Below are 24155 nucleotides of genomic sequence, written 5' to 3'. Positions count from 1 at the left end.
CATGGCTAAATATGCCGTATATTACTATAGGATGTGCATCACTTTGGTATTTTATAGTGACTTAAGTATTATTAATAGGTTCATATTGACTGACCATTAAGACAGCATTGCTCTAGAACGTTTTGTCTTCTGTCTGGTTATTCAGACTTCCCAGTGACATGGTCATTGCTATGATGACTGCATCCATCCACCTTGGTTTCCCTCTTCTTCATTTTCAAGTAAAATGACCCTCTCTGGTACTCTGAGTCTTATCAATGTATGCCCAAAATATAAGAGTTAAACTTATATATAGTCATTACTCACTGCTTTAGTATGTACAAACAATGAACCTGCACGTGACTCTCCTGCTTGCAGGAATGCAGAACCAGGGACGTCCCAAACACAAGAATTCTTGAACTCCTGCCAAGATTCCTGATGTATCAGTATTCCTCCTGAATGTAACTATTCCGGACAAGACTCGCCGTTTATAGTGACGTGGCTCTGATCAGCTCCGCGAGTCTCTGTCGAGTTTTTTTTCATTTTCACGGATGAGTAAAGAAACAATATTTGAAAAAATCTGAATAAGCATTTTGAAATCATGCAGAAAACCTAAAGAAAGTTACACATTCTCCAAGAGAAACACTCTGGCCCACAGAAAGACACTTATATCCAGCATTAAAGCATAAATAACAGCAGATTGCTCTTAACAGCTTGTGGATTTTTTTTCTTTGAAGTAAACCTGTTACACCAGTATTGAGAGGTAAACATCAAGCTTTGTTTACAAAAACAGTTTAAGACATCATGCACAGCACAGATCATACAAATCTGTGAACCGCAGCTGTAGAAAATATCCCGGAAAGGTCGAACACGGACACGTGCGTTTGGTGAGGGCGTCTGGCCAAACGGGAAGGTAAACGAACGGGCATGATTCACTCAGACCGGCACTTGATCAAAGTTTAATAGCAGGCCTTGAGGGTCAGGGATCCGTACACAGTATCAACATCCTACTGTCCGGTCCTGCTTCTTCACATCTCATGGGGGTAAAGACATACGGCTTTCCAAGTCCCAGTGGCCGCTACTGATCCAGAATCAGCTGACATACATGATTCTCACCTGCCCTCAGCCTTTCCTTCGACCTGGAAGACCTCTGCGAAGAGCCAAGGTAGCAAATGTGCGTTTCAAATTAGCAAGTTATGGAAAAACTCCTGTGTACTCTCCTCTGATATTTATTTTTTTTGAAAGATCCTTTATTGATATTGACTAAGCTGAGGGTTGACACTAACATTGACTAAACTGAGAGTTGACATTGACCGAGAGTTGACAATGACATTGACTTAGCTGAGCGTTGACATTGACATTGACTAAGCTGAGAGTTGACAATGACATTGACTAAGCTGAGAGTTGACAATGACATTGACTAAGCTGAGAGTTGACAATGACACTGACTAAGCTAAGGGCTGACATTGGCTAAGCTGAGAGTTGACAATGACATTGACTAAGCTGAGTGATGACAATGACACTGACTAAGCTGAGAGTTGACAATGACATTGACTTAGCTGAGGGTTGACAATGACATTGACTAAGCTAAGGGCTGACATTGGCTACGCTGAGAGTTGACAATGACATTGACTTAGCTGAGCGTTGACAATGACACTGACTAAGCTAAGGGCTGACATTGGCTACGCTGAGAGTTGACAATGACATTGACTTAGCTGAGCGTTGACAATGACACTGACTAAGCTAAGGGCTGACATTGGCTAAGCTGAGAGTTGACAATGACATTGACTAAGCTGAGAGTTGACAATGACATTGACTAAGCTGAGAGTTGACAATGACACTGACTAAGCTAAGGGCTGACATTGGCTAAGCTGAGAGTTGACAATGACATTGACTAAGCTGAGTGATGACAATGACACTGACTAAGCTGAGAGTTGACAATGACATTGACTTAGCTGAGCGTTGACAATGACACTGACTAAGCTAAGGGCTGACATTGGCTAAGCTGAGAGTTGACAATGACATTGACTTAGCTGAGTGATGACAATGACATTGACTAAGCTAAGGGCTGACATTGGCTACGCTGAGAGTTGACAATGACATTGACTTAGCTGAGTGATGACAATGACACTGACTAAGCTGAGAGTTGACAATGACATTGACTTAGCTGAGTGATGACAATGACATTGACTAAACTAAGGGCTGACATTGGCTAAGCTGAGAGTTGACAATGACATTGACTTAGCTGAGTGATGACAATGACACTGACTAAGCTAAGGGCTGACATTGGCTAAGCTGAGAGTTGACAATGACATTGACTTAGCTGAGTGATGACAATGACACTGACTAAGCTAAGGGCTGACATTGGCTAAGCTGAGAGTTGACAATGACATTGACTTAGCTGAGTGATGACAATGACACTGACTAAGCTAAGGGCTGACATTGGCTAAGCTGAGAGTTGACAATGACATTGACTTAGCTGAGTGATGACAATGACACTGACTAAGCTAAGGGCTGACATTGGCTAAGCTGAGAGTTGACAATGACATTGACTTAGCTGAGCGTTAACAATGACATTGACTAAGCTAAGGGCTGACATTGGCTAAGCTGAGAGTTGATAATGACATTGACTTAGCTGAGCGTTGACAATGATACTGACTAAGCTAAGGGCTGACATTGGCTAAGCTGAGAGTTGACAATGACATTGACTAAGCTAAGGGCTGACATTGGCTAAGCTGAGAGTTGATCTAAGTATAAGATAAACATTGACTGTATTATTGTAACCAAATATAATACTGAAATCTACAGCAAAAATATAAGCATGTTAAAATGAAGTGCTGCTGCATGGTATAACAGCAGATGCTTTGAATGCGTGTAGAAGGCAACATCTGGGCAGCTAGGAAACCCCAGACGCTTATCTCACAGCTGGGCCCAGTGATCAGCGCAATTCCTGTCATGTGATGATCAAGCTGGGGGATGAGCATGGAAAACAGACTCGGGTCTAAAAATCTGCTGGCCCTCCTTCCAGAGAGGAAAGGTAGGATTCCTCCCCTTCCCCCAGAGACGACGCCACGGCAATCTGCGGGCCACATGGTAGAAGTTCTTCCTGTAAACCCTCTGTAGGCTAAATGCAGCTAACTTGGATATGAGTGGGAAAAGCAGATCCTCATCTGGGCCGGAACCTCGAGGTGCACCTCCATCAGGAACCATCGCAGCGGGTCCTGTTTGCTAGTATGAGCAATCCTCCATCAAGCTCAGTAACACAGCATGAGAAGCTGATACCCCCCCCAACCATGTGCTCAGCCGCACTGGACATCTCCCCCAAATAAGACCATGACACCAACGGGAATGAACTGGCTTGGACGGCAGCCATTGTGCGATGCGTCTATATCACGACGCTACGCTCGTAGGAATTACACCAGGTACAACCAGCACAGAGTGTTCTGATGGCAGTTAATCAGAACTTATCATGTCAGCCTTTATCTGTTTATAATACAAACTGGAAAACATAAACTACAAAGCTGAGGATTATGGGTAATGCTGGCTGTTCAAAGGCCTTTAACATACTAGGCAACTGTGCTGCATGTTTAACTCATTTATCTGATGCTTTTATCCAAAGCAACTTACAGTAAAGGGAAGGGTTACAATTTATGTGTGTTTCTTTGAATTTGCTCTACTCATTGAGCTACAGGGGCACCATTTAGCACACTCCTCCCCAAATGCCCCCATCACCCTTGTCGCCAGGCGAGTGTGCCGCTATGGGCGTGGAGAACTTAAGGAACAAGCCCCTCCTGGAAGCCACACCCCCACACACCTTCCAGGCTGTTGGGGGCTGCACCCAAAAGGCAAACATGACCAGCTTCACCAAGGACAACCACAGACTGAAGCTGAACCATCGTCCGCTCACGTCGTCATGCCAACCACTGAAAGGGCACATGGCAGAAACCTGGGCTGTCGTTACTCAACATCTGACTGCAGATTGACGGTCTCTCCCATAGACACGGACCACTACACTCTGGTAGCCAGCCGCTATGCTGTGGTAAACATGGTCTTACCTTGTGCCTGCACTTCAGGACCACGCCATAGGCTCCTGGGAAAGGTGAGAAAGGGGACAGGGGGAGAGATAATTATTAATTTCAGCTAGTTAAGTAAACGACATGAGAAGTAGGGGTGTTCTGGGGGGATATCCCGTCTAAGAATGCGCGGTTGGTCGCTTAGCAGGTGGCAGTGTTAGAGTCTGGCCTCAGCTGCAAGACACGTTCTTTCAGACCGCACACACTGCGGGCAATGAATTAAGTTACTCCCCTAAGAGAAACACTCACCGGCGTCAAGTCTCACGTCTTTCCCGCAAGACTCGCGTCTTGCCAGTGCACAGCCGTGACATGTAAATCTCACGGGTGGTCATGCGGCCAAACCAAACTCACACGAAATGATGACAAGGTGTAGAGTGCAGTTTTCCCGGCCGTCGGCCTTGCAGAAGCAGAAGGTTTTTGGTAAAGGTCACATATAGACCAAATGACGATGATCTACCAACGACCAATTTGGACTGGCCAGATGTCAGCGAGCTGCTGCAGTGAAAGCGGACGGATCTCCGGCGAGGAATGGGGAGAGGGACGGCATGCAGAGAGCCCAGCAGAGAGGACAGGCTCATTCTCTGCAGCCCAGCAGGACACAGAAACATAGCACCACTTAGTTGCTGTGGACGCAGTATCTGTGAGAAGGCAGGACTGTGGCAGATCCATCCCAGTGCCTTGGTTGAGGCTACAATTAGTCTAAGTGTGGACATCAAGGCCACCACAGATAATTCCTGGGCCTGTGACAAAGTTACTTCAGATGGGTCCCATAATATGCCTCCCTCACTCTTGGGCCCGACTGAGACAACTTCAACTTCTCCAGTTGTTCACCTGAGACGGCGGGCCTGGCGGAGACTCCATTTCAGCAGGAATTACATGCATGGGTAGGGCGGGGATTAGCACCACCCACGTCTCACGCCCTGTCCTGTGCCTGACGAGAGTAGGAAGCTGGTACCTCGAATCCTGTTCTGTATTCTTAGAGAATCAAACCTCAAGATCTCACTCTACCTGTCACCTCACTACTGTCAAGCATTTGAACCAGTTCATTAGTGATCAGGACCAGGCAAGCCCCCACTCTGTGGGAGTGGAGGGTGTGAGTGCTCGGGAACTTTAGTGAGGCGGGGGCAGCTGGGCGTACAGGAGCCGTGGAGAGAAGCCCCGCCCAGTTAGAGTCCTCGATCGAGGCTGTTGGACTTGGGTGGTGGGGGCTTACCGAAGTTGGCAATGGGGTGCTGTTTAATGATCTTGTGTAAGATGACTCACACAGGTGATGTTCCTGCCTAATCTGACTCATCCAGGGTTGTTAACCCTGGTCCTTCCCTCTCCAGAAATGCTTTTGCTTAAACGATATTACTGTGTCCGGGAGAACTGACTGCCGACTGCCACTAACGCAGCCTGGTTTTCCACTGAGGTTATTCCCAATATTCCCATTCTTCATATTTCAGTGATAAAAATAATCACAATGGGGGCGGGGGGGACACAGGAATTCAGCATCTTTGGCCACCCTACGGGCTTTTAAAATGATATTGATGACATGTGTGAAGGCCTCTCGCCAACCTCACCTTCACCTACAATCCCAAGGACCTCAAATTTATTCATCACATCACCGATGTCAGGAATCTTCATGAAGACAAATGGTGGCAGAGACGTGGCCAGCAGGGGGCGTCCTGGCTAGTGGGAGGCATGTAGCGGGCTGGCGTCGTGTCCCTGGCGGGGGCTTGTGGGTGCAGGCTGTGGCGGCTGTCCCCGCATACTCACACGCCCTCACACGCACCACGCGCGCACGCACACACCTGTAACAGCGTGAAAAAAATCAGAAAAGGTTAGTTTTTTAATGTACATTACATACATAAGTACATGTGTTTTGTCATGACAAATTGACTATTGGTTGAGCCCAATGCAATTTTATAGACCATGCTAAGCATCTATTTCAGCTGTTATGTGCAAATATGTGAAATGTTTTTAACAAGAAAATGTTCCAAGATGTCATTTAGCGCAAAAAAAGTCTTTGGGAACATATTTAGTGAACAGCCATTCTGTCCAAAGCATAGCCCCATGAAGGATAGCCCCATGAAGGATAGCCCCATGAAGAGGGGTTAGGTGTATCTAGCCGTTTGATTTGGCAGAACTGGTTCGTCCAGATGTAAAAAGTAAAACAATAATGTGTGTTTACAAAGGGAACTTCCAGGGAGTCAGTGGGACTCTGTGGGTCTAAAGGCAGCCCTCGAGGAACCTGTAAGACTCAGTGTTTACAAAGGGAACCTCCAGGGAGTCAGTGGGACTCTGTGGGTCTAAAGGCAGCCCTCGAGTAGTCTGTAAGACTCAATGTTTACAAAGGGAACCTCCAGGGAGTCAGTGGGACTCTGTGGGTCTAAAGGCAGCCCTCGAGGAGTCTGTAAGACTCAATGTTTACAAAGGGAACCTCCAGGGAGTCAGTGGGACTCTGTGGGTCTAAAGGCAGCCCTCATGTTAACAAGGCTGTAAAACGGGACTAAGATTGTCATGCAATGAGAATAACACCTCATGAAAGAATTATCGTTTGCTGCGCAAAAATGATCAGTTACACTGAATATCGTACATTAATTAACAGAGAAACCCATGATCGATTTAGGAATTACGTAGTTAAAATTGAGATGGTTCAGTGGGGAGCATGGCGGCCTAACACAGCTTGTGTGTGTGTAGTTCGGAGGCCTAACACAGCTTGTGTGTGTGTAGTTCGGAGGCCTAACACAGCTTGTGTGTGTGTAGTTCGACGGCCTAACACAGCTTGTGCATGTGTGTAGTTTGGCGGCCTAACACAGCTTGTGTGTGTGTAGTTCGGCGGCCTAACACAGCTTGTGCATGTGTGTAGTTTGGCGGCCTAACACAGCTTGTGTGTGTGTAGTTCGGCGGCCTAACACAGCTTGTGCGTGTGGAATTTGGTGATGGAAAGTAGAGGGACAAAAGAAAACCAAACTATGGCGTAACATACGAGACTATGCAGGCACTTTCTGGAAAAAAAATGGCATTAAAGAAATATTTTTCATACAAAAAGTCCTGGATTTCGTCCATATTTTCACGTTTTGCTTTTGCCTCCCGTCAGAACCAGCGGCCTGCGATTGTCCCCCTGAATATCAGCGTTTCAGAGGCGGTGCCTGAACGCTCCTGTCAGCGCGAACGACGGTGACGCACGTCGATGGGCGATTCCGCTCTTATTAGAACATTACCGAGTGTACTTACACAAAGCTGGATGCTATAGCGTACTGCACACCTAGGATAAATGGTGCAGCCGAAAAAAATGATAAAAACGTAGAGTGCAGTAAATACATAAACCAGTTTATTACCATTATTAAATATTGCATACTGTACATAGCTGTATGTGCCAGGCACAGACTGTCCCCCCAGTTGGTGGCAAATATACCAAAAGGGAAAATTTCCAGGCTGCTGTCTGCTGCCAGGCCTCCCCTGGTATGGCTGCACTTTTATACATCTGTCAGCACATTAGGTTTGTTTACACCAGCATCACCACAAACACACGAGGAATGCATCGCGATATGACGTCACGACGGCTACATCGTCGTTAGGCAATGGGAGTTTTACAGCTCCGTTTATAATCTTATGGGACCACCATCGTGCATGAGGCCCGTCTTCAACCGAAACGTTACGCGGCAAAGGACTGCAAATCTATAACTGGCTAGCTGATAAACAAACATTAAACGCTCTTTTCACTTTTTTTCCGCTCTCTCCTTTTTTCGAAAAAGTGAAAATCCTCTTTGGATTTCAGGTGCTAATGTGGGGGTGAATCTCGATACTAGGAACACAAAGACTGTACTCGTGGTCTTGGCAAGACCGGTCTTACTACCTTGACTTCCAAGAATGATCTTGCATGACCATGAGGACAGAGAATGCACTAATTGTGCAGATGTGTACTTGTGCACTGGCTGCTCCACTATGCTGGACGCCCAGCTGTGATTTTTATCGTAGTATTTCATAAATGACACATAATCGAAATGTCTAGTCTAAATGACTATTCCTGGTATGATTACTTGTGCTTTTTTCACAAATAAAGTTTACACTTAAAATATTCATATTTATTTAAACTCTGTGCAAACGCTATACGCAGGTGTTAACCATTCCAGTTCAGCAATCTCACAAGCCAAAAAGTGAAAAACAGTGGGAAAATGCTGACAATAATGATGGAATTGTTACTCCGATTAAGGTAATACATTATGGTCTGTGTCTTCTTGCTCCGCCATCGCAATCCATTCTATCCATTCTTTTCCTGACTGCCTGGATTAGACAACGGTGTTCAGTGTTCTTCCTATTTAACGTGACCTTTTTTGAGCACTAGCAAATGTTAGACGTCTGATTGGTCGCTTTGACTGGAGGATGGAAGGCAGGGTTAATGTTTGGACTCCAGATCTCCAAGTATGCAACTGTTGCCTGTTCCATTGTCTTAAAGTGGTGATTGTTACCATTAACATGCGCTTTACACGTCTCTGCCCAGTGTAAGCAGGACGAATTAGTTTCTGATCTGTTATTTTGATACAGCTTCTAGAACTACTACGACTACACAGAATGCCACGAGATACAAAAGATACAAAAGTATAGGTTGCATAATTCAGTGAAAAAAAATGAGCATACACCACAGTAATCATCTGGGACGATGAGGACCCCCTTCCTCTTCCCTTAGCGCCCTTCATTACACTAGGGGACCCCAACTGCTCCACTGGAATGAGTCAGTGTGTCGTGAGTATGTTCAATGGCACGGCTCTGACCAAGCGGATGAGGACAGGGCACAGCGGTACCACCCCGACCCCCAGTCAGCCAAGCACAAACTGTATCGCCACACACAATGTGAGATCCCCCGCTACCGTATTATTCCTAATACAAGAGCAGAACAGAATAATCATGCCATTGCTACTCAGCCCACAAAAGATGAAGATCTTCCTTTGGAGACCTTCTGACCACACTTTCAGTGCCGTTTGCAGCCTTTCTGAATGACGATACAGCCCTCCATCACATCTGTGGCGAGTAAATCCATGGTAATCCCAAATCAGCAGGCTTTGCCATTAGCATGGCGGTTCAGCTGACAAGCCATATCATCCACACGGCCCTTTTATGGCTGGTTTCCACGGCCCTGAGCACGTCTTAATTAAAAGGGCGCAGGCCCAGATAGGGGGGGGGGGGGGCGGAGCGATTGCCATCTATTCGTTTTTTAAGACGGGAAAGGGAGATAAAGAGAAGATGGTCCCTGCCCATCTGAGGTACCAGTCACTGGTACCCCCGGTAGCAAACGGGTACAGCAGCGAAATGGCAAGCTGACGATGCCTACTGAGGAAAAGCTGAGCACCCCGGAAATCCTGGGTTCCTGTGAAAGTGGGAAGGGGGATGCACAGGTGGAGGAGGAGAGGCTGCGTAAATGGCAGGTAGAATGGCGTTTTTACCCATAACCCCCAGGATATGGACGGTCATGCAATTGTAGGAGCAGCAGCCAATCCCCATCTGAAGAGGCTTGAAAGGGCTTCCGGCGCAACAGAAAAATTGTTTAACAATCAGACCCATCGTATGGTGCCCACTCTTCTGGACGCAGCCCCCTTCTCCCGGGGACCCTAGACTCAAATAAACGCACATTAAGCCTCACTGCATTAGATCCAGCAGCACCATGTGTCCAGGGGACAAGGTCTGTGTGCTCCGTGTGGTTTTAGCTACCCTTTGGAAAATTATGTCATTATGCAGTGTATTGATAACAAACAAAAAAAAAAACAGGGAATGCAGTTCTAAAGAGATCCACATGAAAGAGATCCGATACAGGCCTCCACGAGATCAAGCAGCACTGGGGAGCGTTCCTGAGAGAAAACACGTCTGTTTACGTGAAATCGAAAATGTAAAAATGGGAAAGATGACAGAACTGTGGGGGGAGAAAAAAAATCAATCAAGGGGATATTTTCTTCTCTTCTGCGACAGATTTTCCTTCAGCGTGTAGATGTAAGAACCAGCCGAGGTTTTTAATGTCACATGCGTGCAGCGCCGACTGCCATTTCACTGGGATCACCCATTTTTCTCCATCCCTTTTACACGCTGAAATGACTTTAACAGTGCTCCGTCAGCCAGTGTGAATCCCCAAAAAATAAGGACAAAAAATAATAACAACAATAAAAATTCATTCACCAAATTTGCCAGTGTTCCACTTACGGGGACAATGTCCCACTCTAGGAATCTTTAAACCATTCAGATGCAGGAGAGGAGGGAAAATGGTGTCCATGTGCTCAGTTACAGCTGAAACTGAATTCACCAAGAAGTGAATGGTTCGGAGACGCACCGGGACAAAGGCCGGAGTTGGGCCAGATACAAGTCCGGCACACGCGATACTACTGAGCAGGCGGTGGATGGGGAGGAAAAGTCAAAAAGGCCTGAAAATCCTGATGGGATATATTACCACAAAGGCAAATGTGAATTAATGGAACAGGAACACTTCAGAGGGAATTTAAATTCAGGTAAAGAACAGAAGTCGGCATAAATTTTCCCCAAAATGAGCGCTAACTCAATCCTTCGCAACTGTTCCTGGCAAACTAGCAGCCCAAATGCATGACGTGACCGTGCTTTAGCGGTGTCTCTGGCAGAGAGGTGACACGCAGCGGCTCTTTAGCCGGGATTTATCTCACTCAACTGCGTCTCCATCTATGCAAACCAGCACTCTGGGAAGGTATCAAAATAAATAACACGGTTGTGCATCATGCGAGCAATCGAACGTCGAACGTTAAACTGTGTTGTTGGTAAACATCTTCCTCCGAGGTACAAAAGGATCGTTCTATCAATTCAGCGACATATGCTTGACAATGGCGGACACTTCCTTAGGCATGACAAAACTGCCTCATGAGGCCAGGTAGCTCGCAACTTCTAAATCACCTGCCACTAGATGGCGAGATGGTTAAGGAGCAGACTGCGGCATTGTGGGAGAGACAGCACTTAGGCAAAGCACTTTTTATTTCGCTTAAAATAAAACACAAGCGCCATGGTGGCTCAGTGCTCCTACTACCAAGGTCCTGACCTGGAATGTGTGGCGTTTGCCTGTCAATAAATTGTGAGTCTATGTGCTTCCGAACATCCCTTCCTGGTTGTGTGCTTGTCTCACGCCTGAAGCTGCCTCGGATTGGACGCAGGGCCCCTGTACTTAATCAGCGGTAGGGAAAAGGATGGACGCTCACCAAGAGGCAAAAAACTTTAGAAGATTATTATGAACAGAACAGAGGGAAACTTTGTAAGTCCAGAAAATTCCAACACAGAGTGAACACTGAACAGAATCACACTAAAAACAACAGCAACAGCCATCACCTGTAATCCGTCAATCTGTTTTCATCTTAAAATGTCATTCCTATTAGAGAGACACAGAACCTCCCCCCCAAACTTCTCAGTTCCAAAATCCTCAGTTTCCCATAAAACTATGGTGCCACGAAAAGGCGAAGATGAGCCATTCTGATGATTAAATTGTTTCTGGGAACTGTACGAGATTCCAAACTCAGCCCTCGGTCCTCCTGCCAGGCTCCAAAGCGAAGCCTTTTTTTTATAAGAACGACCAATTAATACCCTTATTAAAACAGGATAAGAGCGTGTGGCATGTTTACCTTTTACAGAACATAAGCAGTGATTCACGAATTTTTAGATCTTTAGATTTCTCCCCTTGAACCCACATTCACGCACACACCCACCCATCAACATGCTCAAACTTGGTGTTACACAAGCTTCCAAAAATCCTTATTATCCAATTCTCAGCTTTCATTATCGGTAATAACGAACTAAACAATTTGTGCAATTAGCTGTCTTTTACAGCTGGTATAAAACCAAGCAGGAGATGGGAAATCCCCGAGGGCTCTCGAGGTGCCGGCTAAGACGGTTCAGTGCAATTCTATTAACCATGATTTAAAACTAATAAATAAATAAATAAAAACCATAGCAGCATAACCCTAAAGGCAATGAGTCATTTTCTCCTTGTGATGTCCTGAAACATGCCATATCCTTCTGAGCCGCAAAGCCAAAAAATAAAAAATAAAAATATGTCTCAATCCAGACGACGGAGCTTTCTGTGATTGTTTTTTTCTTGTGTGCTTGTATCAAAATGCTCCAGTAGCTTTCAGAGCGTCCCGCCTCCTCCCGATCGCTGAGGTGCCGTCGCTTTCGGGCAGTCCGCCATTATCGCCTGGGCGCAGTCCAGCTCAGTGCCTCTAGAGGATCTTGGTGGCTTGTCAGCTTGGAAAGTAACTCCCGGTTAAAATGGAAAATACTCAAAAACTGTCCCACACAAAGCAGATGTGCATTGGGCACAACTTGATTTAATGCCCAAAATTTGTGGGTTGAGGGGACTTTTATGCTAGAAACACAACGATGGGGAATTCCTAACTGTCTGTTACTCGCATTTTACTTCGGCCTTGTCCTGTTCTCTGGTAAAATGGACCAACACATACTAAAGCACTACAATCTAGGAGGTCTTCTGGTTAGAGGCAATGCCAGTCACTGCATGGTTAACTCAATGGAAACCAGTGTGAAAGTAGGCCAAACCAGTAAAGGATAATGCCCCCAGTGGCAGCTTTTAAAGCATCATCCCTATTGGTCACTGCTAATACTGAGCCATGTACTGCGGCCCTGGGCTTTGCTCTATTGCTTTAGGACAGAGGGGGTCAAGCGCACAGCCTGCAGGCCAGAACCGGCACAGCAGTGGTACTAATCTGTCCTGGAAGGTGATGGCATACTGACGAGAAATGCGGTTGCAGACAGGATTTCGGATCTCTCCTACTTTTCCTGCTTGTCTTATCCATCACGACTTGGTGAAAAGCCGCGTGGTTATCATCTGCATGAGCTGCGCCGGACGGCAGCTTCAGGTCTCAGGCGGGTCGGGTTCGGTTTACTGGAGCCGCCACAGGTTGTCACCAGATACGGTTCATCTTGCATTATACCTGGACGTACTTTGTGGGAAGCACCTTCAATGTTCTGGAATTGTCTATGAACGTAGCCTGTATGCGGGACGCCATTGATGCTTTGAAAAAAGAACATTCTTCATGAGGTGCTGAAGTACATTCATAATTTGAAGCTGATTTCTGATCAATTTCTTTGTGGATTCATAGCGTACCTTGGTGACCAACCTCTTACACTAATGAGAATAAAACAAATATTACATGTGTTTCACATGTTATGGGCCCAACTACACGGATTTTCTTTCTCCAGCCCACTTGAGATTAGGTCCAGTCCAACGTGACCCATTAACTGAAACAAGTTTGGCACCCCTGCTTTAGCAAAAGCATCCAGAACACGACTCAACCTCCTGGCACGAAGTCACACACCAATCACAGCGCAGCGGGGGAGGGGCTAAATCTGCTGCTGAATCTGGATATCCAGGAAAAACTGCTTTCAGGAATTCGTGGAAATGACACTCGCGCTAAGCCCCGCCCATGCCATGGCGTGTGTCTGATATTCCTCAGGGCGTTCCACGGCACCAGGCTCAGCAAGCCGCAGCGGCAGGATGTCCGATTTACTGTGTACTAGCCGTGTTCAGGGCCACACGGGGCACTACAGGACGCTGTGCCTCTGGGTTCCTCCCAAATGTGACTGAAAGAGGGCAGGTTTCTCGTCCCTGCCACCCACACGGTGTTGTGTAAGGCCCAGGAATTCATACTGTGCAGCCCATGCTTCGCCAGAAACATCTCCTTCCCTTCATATCCACAAATGTACTCTGTATCTCACCAAAACACTGCCAGCGATGTGTTGCTGTCTTCTGCCCAGCAAGAAATGGGGGTAAAACATTCCAAAAAGGGCTCAGTCAAGATACACTGGAAAGAACCTACACAGACATTAATAATCGAATTCTGCTGGAATGGATGTAATTTGCTCATTGGCTTTAAATAGACTCTCCAAAACATTCCTTCAGTCTGTAGGTTTGTACCTTTAAAATGGGTGCAAATAAGTTTTAAAGCGTCTCCATCATACTTTGTAGTGTTTCAGAGCCAAAGCCAGCTGTCACTTTCCACTTACCACCCACACAGCAGCTCGCAAAAGAATTTGGTGCTGGTCAAACCAAAGATTTTTTTAATTATTACTGCACATGGTGCTGAGAAAATGGATTTCTGCATTGCTCTAGCAAATTCTACCGTTATAATCTGACACACTAAATGTCAGTTGGTACCCAGCCTGAATGCTTAGGGTATTGAGATGATTTTGTTATTTTTGGGGAATTCTCTGGTAAAAAGATTTCCTAGCTGAGAAATCCGCTGTGGAGGCAGGTTGCCATAATCACGCAACATCCGAGGCCCACGGTCTGAAAGGAAACTGCAAAGGCAGAGCCTTCCTTCCACAGGAAAGGAGGAAGAGCTCAGATCCAGACCAACTCCACCATCCGAACGAGGAAATGGTGCATGATGGGAAGAGCGCGCGCACACACACACACACACACAAATACACATGTACATGCGTGTTTGTATTCTTATCTATATGGGGAACATCCATTCTATTGAAAAAACCCAAATCTCAACAAAGACAACCTTAACCCCTACCCAACACTAACTTTAACCATAAGTAACCAAATAAAATACAAGACTTTTTGCACTAATTTTTATAAAATTGAGTTTTCCTTTGTGGGGACCGAAAAAAATGGTGCCCACAATGTCCAGATAACAGGTTTTTAAACACAAGTGGGGACACTTGGTCCCCAAAAAGTAATATACACATATTCCCCTCCCGTCAAGCACACACACACACACACACACACAAACAGGTTTTATGATAAGGTGACTTTCAGTTTCTGATTCATGTAGTTTGTCAACATACTTAAGTGTTACCAGTCGAGGAACACACAAATATTTAAATTAGTAAAACTTCACCCGATTAAATAAACCATCACAGATAAGTGTCACTACACATTCTATCACAGTGATTTCATTATGCATTTTTTCTTAGACATTACAAAATATTCTCCTGGGGTTCTTGAATCCAAGTACTTCTTACTAACAAAGAAAAAAATAAGGATTTGCATTTAGAGTCCTTCCCTTAATTCATGTGGAATGTCTTTCAACTAGACACAGAAGATAAAAAAATGACTTGGGAACCGAATTCTTTCAAAATCACTGGTTAAAATAGATTTATGACGTATAACCTGATTTATAATGTGTTATCTGTACAATTTAACACACGTGATGTATTCAGCTCAGTGGGGGTTAAACTGCATGTATTCAGGAATGAAGGACATAAGCACACGAGCTTAAAAATTTCATGCACTAGACACTTGACAAAATCCAAATGAGCTCTGATTTAAAAACGCACTGAACCATTTCTAATTGTAAGGCCTACTGATCTATGATACATTATAACATTAGGTCCACTTGGAAATCTGGAACAAAATCTGGAGATTTGATTAAACTTTACAACATAAACACTAGGAGAAAAAAAACGTAAACAATGGTTTATTTATATTCCGTTGCATTTCATGGATAAATACCAATAAATGTGTAGAGATTTTATTACTGCTTTAGAGGAAACAGTGTCACCAGAATACGCGCATTCGCCATAATACTCACTCCCACTTATTATTAAGCGTAAGACACATTTCCCACATCGGGTTTTAAAATGCGGCTTTGCGTTGTGCACGGAAATGCCGCTTTCTCCGTTTTCCCCTATATACAGGCATAACGTGAAGACCCTGTTGCTATTAGTGACAAGTCCACCCACTGCTACACCACCTCACCAACCCATAAAATATTATACAATTACACCGCGCCGCTGACTGCTTTGCTTTCGAGGGGCGGGGGTAATTTAAAATAATTGAATAGTAATAAATGCAAATAAAAGTAGAGTGCGTTTTCTATTTATTATGTAGCTGGACTGGACACGAGCGGGGGATGGAGATGCTGAAAATGCATCGACAAAAAAAATAAAAAATACATCTGCGAATAGACGGATATTAATGCTGGGTCGCTTAAGAAGCTAATTAGATAAGAGTCTGTTTCAAAGTTGTGAAGCATTTGGGCAATAAAGGGGGACCCAATCTGCCAAATTTCGCGTTTACATTAATCTCTGATCGCGTAAAATGGACCCGAAGGGCTATGCGAAGGCGTGTGTGTGTGTGTGTGCATTTGCGCGTGCCAATGCTGCATTTTGGACAACACTTGTATGTCGATCCGTGATGAGGCGGCTCCTCTCCCTACATGTTAATAAAAAAAATACGCCTTTCGAAATCCTACTGCAATTAGTTCCATCACAAAAAACCTACGTTTTAATACTATATATCATGTCATCAGTGCAAGACGCTGGAAAAATAAAAGGAACATTTAAAAAGGTGTTTCAAAACTGAAAATCCACGCAACATTCAGTAAACTGGTCAATTGATCAGATCTTTTCCATCACGATCTTGTAGAAAGCAGCGAAGATTAAAGCAAGCCATGCCATATAATAAGAGCAGATCTTCCCCCTTCTGCTAACAGGGGGATTCTGTTCGTTGATTGCAATTCAGTTAACCAATCAACAGGGTGAAAATGTTTAAACAACCACATGCCAAGCAGGTATTTGAAAGGAACGACAAGTGGGGCACTCACTCATATCTTGACAATTAAAGGACCAAATTCACCCTCATCGTCCACAGCCGATGTTGTCATTGCAGCAGCAACAGTAACCAAACCCGTAGTTGACAACCTACACAGTACCATGGCTATTAGCGCCAGAGGCAGTTTCTTGAGAGGCGTACGCAGATATCCAATAGGAATGCAGTGTTGAGCACTACGCAACACCCCCCATCTTTTGAACCAATCAGTAGCGAGAGAGCAACCGCCGTTGTATTAGTTTGGTACATTGTCGAGTTCGGTTGAGCAATGGAATCCATCGGTGGTCTAAAAGCGGCAAAGTTATCGAACCCGTTATGGAAGAGTGGTGCGCATATTTCAAGTGTTCATTTCATGCAATCCGTTAAGAACGAACTAAAAAACGCAATACATCGGAAATCCAAATCTTGAAATTACATAAAAGCGGAAATATTGTACTTTCACACAGAAATAGCAAACTGGAACATAAATGGAAAAAATCATTCTCTATAAAAGAGGACCCGAAACATCTACTCGGCTTAAAAGCAAATAGTTTCAAGCAAACAATCGGTTAACATGTAACGCAAGCATTACCTGCTTATATATTTTGTGTATTATTTTAGCTATAAGGACATAATCTGTTAGAATTTGACTTCCCTTATATTTTCGAAGTAGACTATATGTAGTAGGATGTGTTTTGCTGAGCAGTGTACTATCTGAAGTGAAGACACCCCAAAATCTGATATTTCTTCGATTCTGCAAAGTAGAATAATCTAACAGAATTTGAAAACTATATTTCAGATAAATACATGAATCCCGCCACCTACTGGAAAAATGAAAATTCGACAAGTGGTCCACAAAATGATATATGATGCCTTTAATTGACATTATTCACATGTAATAGAGATCAATATTACATTTCACATGATATTCGGGAGTGGCCCAGAGTTGTACTTTTAGCCCATATATAGAATTGAATATTATTTTGGGGCCAAAAAATAAATATATAAAGAAAAGTGACAGCCACAACATAAATATTACAATGTCAGAATTATTATGCACTATGAAATCAAATGATAAAATATCAAAATTGACACTTTAATGATGAGTGTTATACAAATCCTTCAACTATCTGCATCAGGACTGCCTATTTCAGGCAGTACACGGCACAGAGGTGCACCCTGGGTGGGAGGTCTGTCCATGGCAGAACACACACATGCTGTTACGGAGGGGCACGACACAGGGAAGGACGAGACGACCCACGTAGCAGCTCCAACAAACAAAAAGACTTTATTATAATATATAAAACATATTAAAGATACCATTATACTATACATAAAACATACTAAACCAAAGGACTGCAAGGGGACAAAACAGGAATACGATAAAACTTAGGCAGAAGGCAACAACCATGATAGATGAGCCGCAAAGACAGGTCAACAACAGCTACAACACACAGTAACAACCACAACAGCCACCTGAGGAAACAGGGCAAGGACAAGCACATATACAGATGGATAATGAGGGCTAATGGCAGGTGTGGACTGTTACAAACAACAGGCTAGGGGCAATGAGGAGCAGGTGGGGTCACTCAACAGACACAGAAATGTCCAAAGGCCAAGGGAATCTAAAACAAGGAATATGAACATACTGCAAACAGGGAACAGGGAGCAAAAACAAGGAACTGTAACTAAAATGCATGATACACCAAGATATACACACAATAACATAATTGTTAAATTAAGTCGAACCCACAGCAAAAAGGGATTTGGGACGAGGGTCGACCACTTAGCCTGTTAAGCCACGTGGCAGCCAGGGGAACAGGGAAACACTAGGAGTTAAGGACACAGGATGGCCAGTGACACCTGCTGGACAAAAAGGGAGCAAACATACCGAGAAGGCAGGATAGGGACTGATCCTGAAGCATGTATTCAATGAGGGCAATTTAAAGACACCCAATAACCTAACGTCAATACGTGGAGAATATGCAGACCCCATCCATGTGGGATGAGATATTAAATTATTATTTCCAGATAGCTTGACGTGTACCCTGATGTTAACTCGATGAGCACAGATCTAGAAGGATTAGAATACTGCTAAAAGAAGTTATTATATTCCATCGTAGCAAACTCGAGGTTATCGTTGCGAGAATTTCTTCTTGGAGAGAAAGCCTCACGGAGAATCAATAAAAGCTGTTCTGTTCCCGGCTAAAATACTTATTATCGAGCAACATGATAAAGACTGATAACAGAACAAGTGGGACTTTTCCGCCCCCTAGTGGGTGACCTTGAATGGGTTTTTTAAGCCTCCTCTGCAATGGAATAAACATGTCTAAATAAAAGCGCGGTGATGTACATCACTTACTAAGACTCCAATTTCATTTATTGTGTATGCATAAAATAGTATTACAGAGTATAATCAGCTCATATTGCAGAATATAGTCACTTCTATGTTTTGTGCGATGTGAAAATGCGCACTTGTTCGGATTCTAACATTTGAAAAAAAAATCTCGTTGGGAAACGATGGGCGCCAGCCTTGATTCAAAAACGCACAAACGCAACATTTCGATAGCTGAAGGTCACATATGTTAGCGATCATGTTTCCGAATGGGGACAAATATATTTCTCATTATGTCGGGCAGCGCCTGTGGGGGTACTCTCTCATCACACAAAGAGCTTATACGAGCGGCTTTTACCCTGGTGTACACGTAACCCAAATTACCACTGAATTGGGAGCTCTCCATGGAATACCTCACGTAGCGTTTAATGCCGTGCTCAGATTCCTAATAGCAAAATGAGCACGATTTTCTGATAGAAAATGCCATTTATGAAGCTCAAGTGCTCTTGAATACGCTTTCTTGTACATTTTCCTGTAACCTAATTAAATGTAATTAATGTTGTAACCAGAAAGCTAACACATTCTAAATTTATCATGATGTTTGATTTTGTTCGCTCTTAAATTAGTTGCATTCACAACTCGAATGTGTATTCAACACGGCTGTGCAAAACTTTTGCATTCACAACGAAAAAATGTAAATGTAGCCAAATAAAATTCTAGATTAGCGGTGTTCTATACATCCTAATTAGGGTACAAACACTGTCTACTTTGCATATAAGGCAGATGTTTACTTCACAAAAAATAACATACTTAAGTTGAAAATTGTACAATTTTCTATGACTTAGGCCTAACGCGTAAATAATAATAATAAAAATATACGCATAGCAATCACCTGTTGTGTTTAAAAATATCTTTTATTCACCATTATCTTTATTACGTGGACGAGTCTCAGCCAAAACGCCTTTACGAAGAAGGCCAGGTATTTTACGCTAAAATGCTGCCCATGTAACGAGGCTGCAATCACTCGACTTAGTAAATACAGTTTATAGTTTATCATCTCTTTGTGAAAATGTATATATTTAAGATTCATTTTGTATTAGACAAGACGTGAACCTATTTTAATAGACCATATGGATGACTTGTGCACGACACTGTGAAGGTCTGTATTCAGATTAATTGGAGATTTCACAGAAGTCAACCAGAACAGCAACTCAACACTGCGAACCGGTGAATCATCATTCCAATATTTACGCCTCACGCACATTCAGCACATTAGACACTTAATACATTAATACAAACCGTACACTTCAACTTATTGTCTCTGCTTGAATTTTGTTTCTTTACTGCTCTGTATACCTTTCGAAAATAAATCTGAATTAATTACAGATTTTAGAGTAAAGCAAAATCACACAACCAAGAACAAATAAAACTGCTTGTTCACATTATCGTAATATAATCATGGGCCTATTCATTAAAAATAAAAATATTAACATAAAAATACAAATATTACATCGAAATCTCTTTATCTTATACGAGCTCTACGGCCCGAAGTACCCATCTTATTCATTCATTCAATTTAAATCAAGCAAAACTATCGCAATGTCAGTAGAATGTGCATTGAAATTAGACGTGAAAACACGTAGAGTAGTAGGATATTACGGGAGCAGCGAAGCAGTCCTGTACCAGCCCTGAGCTAATGAAAGGCGGCCGCATCTGGACATGCGCGGAGGTGCGCGGAACATGGCGGCGTAGAGCTCTCGGAAAGTGCGGAATTGCGCGCTACTGATTTCTGCAATAACTGGTAAGTTGAGTCCCACGTTATCCCGTTTTTGTTGCCTACTCCAATGTGAAGCTAGTCCAACGTCTTCTTGGTCGTAGGTCTACACTCATAAGCACGATTAGAGAGACTCCAGGTGAAAATGTATTCGTTTATGCCCAGTCCGTCCCGCTTATTCGTTATATTCAGAGGTTGTGTTATTACAGCCCAGCAGTTCCCCAATTATATATCAAGCGGCCGATGTCATGGAAATTAATGCAGTTGTGATCTATTCGCTCTGCACAATGGCATCATTTTATCATCATTAATAGAATGTCATTATTACGCTTTTTGGAAAGCTAATGTAGTTTGTGTTTCAGATGCATGTGATTAAGTGCTAAGTAATAATATTGATTTTGGTTTCTATAAATGAAAACGAGGCTACTGAATGAACGCGTTTAAGTTATTGACGTAAGCACAGTAGTTCAAATACCCTTACAGTTTAGACGTGATGGATGAAATAGCTGTTTTTCTGCTGTTGAATCACTATGCTCAGACACTTCGTATCGATAAAATAGTTGCTTGAGAAAGAGACTGAAGCATGCTGTTAATGTGCGAAATTCATACAAAATTTTCGAAGGACACTATACCAATTTCCAGCCGTAACGAAGCGTTCGCTGAGCCGCGCCTCCTGCCGCCCCGCCTCTTCGCATATTTATGGTGCTGCACAATGCAAGCGCAAGTTTCGGGCGAACTGCATGATTTTCTAAGTTTAAGAACCTAACAATCACATGAATTGGCAAAAAAAAAAAAGAAATTCTGAAAAAGTTGGAACAACTCGCCGGTGAGGTTCATTTAAAAGTTCCTTCAAGCTGGACTTAATAACAGATGAATGATCTGCTTTTGGGAATAAGTTGGTAAATTTTGTTTCTACTCTATTATGAATATGAAGTTGATATTTGATGTAATTTATTGCTTTTTATAATATTTTAATTATTGTATGAGTTCTTCACTTGTAAGATTTTGCTGTATATTTCTGTATTGTCTTTGTTTTAATGACACGTGTGGTTTGTAGCTGTGCTGTCTAAAATAACTACACTTGGCCACTTTTTACTATTGTTTTGCTAAGAGTCACAACCGCTGAGTTATAGCATGTGTCATATTATTGTTTTTTATGTACACTGTTCATTTACTGGAACACAAAGATGTACAGATAAGACATGCACGTTGTGTTAAAGAACTAATTGTTTGTGAATTGCGATATTACCAATTGAAAGTGTTTTTTCCCACAATTTTAAACCCCATAAGAAACGGCATTATGTAAAATGATTTCTAGATTTAATAACAAGATATTAAATTCATTTTATAAAAGCATGTTTTTGCCTTACATTTTTAGCCGTTAAACCATTTTTTAGCCGTTAAACCAATGCATTTACAGGTGCGCATTTGTTTAATTAGAATATTAGGCTACACGTACGTCGCCCGTTGACCATGTAACAAAGGAGTTATAGAATACACGTTTATAAAGATTACTAATTAAGAAGTGTAGGTAGAAATACCCGTCATCATTGCTAACAATTATAAATTGGAATTTCAGCCAGAGAGGTAAGCGTTTATTAAAAGCTCAATCTGTCTCAGCCACGGGGACCACATTCGCTCCGCTAACGGGGTAAGTGTAAATTAGGGCGTGTGGTCACGTGATCCTGACGCCCCCTGTCGGTTGAGTTCATAAGTTCAGATGGGCGCGTGCACGTTGATGGCGGTAGGCGGACTATCTTGGCCATCTTCTTCTCTCCTCTCCTCTCCTCTCCTCTCCTCTCCTCTCCCCTGTTTGCTTTAACAAATTTAAGGGAGCACCCCACTATCATGACCGACTGGCGCAGTTTCGACTACGACTACATCTCGGCTTAACTACCCGACGACGAAATCTGAAAAGTCGATCAAGTCATAAAAACGTCTGTGAGGGATGTCGGAAGATGCTGGTTATTTTAAAAATGGAGGGACAAGGCGGGGTTTCCCTTTAATGAAAGTGCCATTGCTCGTTGACACATCAAGGGGGAAACGCCTCCTCTAGCACCACCTATGTTCCTGAAAGCATCGATGACGTGGTCGCGATTATTTTTGTGCCCAAGCTAGACGATACTGTACATTAGATAAAATCACGAACCTCATCACGGAAAACGTTTGCTTTTAGCGTATTCGGTATACTCAGGGTAAAGGCACCAATTGTTTGTCGGTAATTGCTTTACGTTGAACTTATGAATTTTGATCTACTTTGAGAACGTTTCCGCAAAACAGGGCTTCAACCCCTCACAATTTAGGTCCAATCTGACCCATATTTAAATAAACTGGCTATCTAATAGAACACAGAGGTTATGATAAGTTTGTGTTTGTAGACATGAGAAGGTATCATCAGAATGAAGTATTAGGCTATGGCTATTTCCTTCACTGTACCCCCCAACTGACGTGCTCGCTGTATGAAGTGAATCAGGTGCTGAGGGTCTGTATTCTGAGCTCTGAAGCTGCAGCTCCCCCCCCCCCCCAACCCTGTTCATGCTCGAGTCCCAACTGCGAGTGTCAGATTTGCTCCAGATTCCTTGATCTGCTGAATCGTCCACAGAGATGAGGCGAAACGTCTCAAATCGCCACAAACGAACTGTGACATCTATTAGCAGAGGCACAACCGGGGATTTGGTCTGTGCAGTTTTACAGCTGTTTTCCTTTCTTATTCAGGAGTTTCAGTCCAGGTTTTAAGGTATTCACTGTCCCATTGGCTGGAGCTGGCATGGCCCTGTTTGTGGGCTTTTTTTTTGTAATGGGATGTTAACCTTCTCTATGTTTGCAGTCGAGGGTCACACTTCTTCTGCCGGCCTGTGCGACTGTTTCCTATATGGGCTTGCCTAATGGCGACTTGCATGCATTCATCATGTGCTTATAACTCAGCTGCATTGTTTATTGTTTTCTTCCTGGTTGATGCTTTGTGAAACCTGACTGACAAGTTAGTATTAGGTTTTACCCATTTATGCAGTAGGATCTGTGCTCGTACGCTGAAGCATTTTGGGTTAAGTAGTATGAATTCACAAAAGCCTGGCCCCTTCTGGGATTTGCAGTGGCAGAAATGTGTGTGCTTAATCATCCATTGGTCATGATACGCTTTTCAGAACTCTTCTCACTAATGTGATGTTAGTTTTTTGAATAAAAGTTGGGCTGGCAGTTTATCCGGGACATTCCATACTTAATTTTCTTGAAAATGTCTTCTACTCTGTCATCCTGAGCCTTGTGTATGGCAGTGATTTCTTTTCGTTGTGTTTTGGGTCTCCCCTGTTGTCTCTTTGGTGGCGGTGGTGGTGGTGGGGGGGTGGGGTGGCAGTTGCACTTTGAAGCCATTTGGAGTTCTGAACGTTGGGCATAGTTGGGATTTTTGAGGTCTGTGTGCTTTTATCTGTTGGGTGGATGGGGTGCCGAGCCGTTCTAGGT

The 24155-nt window shown here is 43.5% G+C and overlaps 2 protein-coding genes across 10 annotated transcripts in view; one reads left to right on the top strand and one right to left on the bottom strand.

The window, feature by feature from the left end:
• The window catches only part of cdkl5 (cyclin dependent kinase like 5), a 50592-nt gene extending 33874 nt beyond the window's left edge, over window positions 1-16718 (bottom strand). For all 5 annotated transcript variants that reach the window (XM_023800854.2, XM_023800855.2, XM_023800857.2 and 2 more), the window contains exons 1-3: window positions 16604-16718; window positions 5612-5842; window positions 4032-4066 (exon numbers count right to left, since the gene is read on the bottom strand). In XM_023800854.2, the coding sequence (XP_023656622.2) occupies window positions 4032-4066; window positions 5612-5675 (99 nt within the window). In that variant the 5' untranslated portion in view covers window positions 5676-5842; window positions 16604-16718. The remainder of the gene's footprint in view (window positions 1-4031; window positions 4067-5611; window positions 5843-16603) is intronic.
• Window positions 16719-20636: 3918 nt separating this feature from the next.
• scml2 (Scm polycomb group protein like 2) overlaps window positions 20637-24155 on the top strand; it is a 29361-nt gene continuing 25842 nt past the window's right edge. For 2 of the 5 annotated variants that reach the window (XM_023800866.2, XM_023800863.2), the window contains exon 1: window positions 20637-20723. The gene's annotated coding sequence lies outside the window, so the exon portion shown is untranslated. Of the gene's footprint in view, window positions 20724-21423; window positions 21596-22422; window positions 22441-24155 lie in introns of those variants that run through there. The other 3 variants (XM_072699138.1, XM_023800864.2, XM_023800865.2) reach the window with 3 other exon arrangements.

The sequence above is a fragment of the Paramormyrops kingsleyae genome, chromosome 1, assembly GCF_048594095.1.
Source record: "Paramormyrops kingsleyae isolate MSU_618 chromosome 1, PKINGS_0.4, whole genome shotgun sequence".
Lineage (NCBI taxonomy): Eukaryota > Metazoa > Chordata > Actinopteri > Osteoglossiformes > Mormyridae > Paramormyrops > Paramormyrops kingsleyae.
Note: the sequence above shows the minus strand (reverse complement) of the source record. Positions and strands in the feature narration are given on the sequence as shown.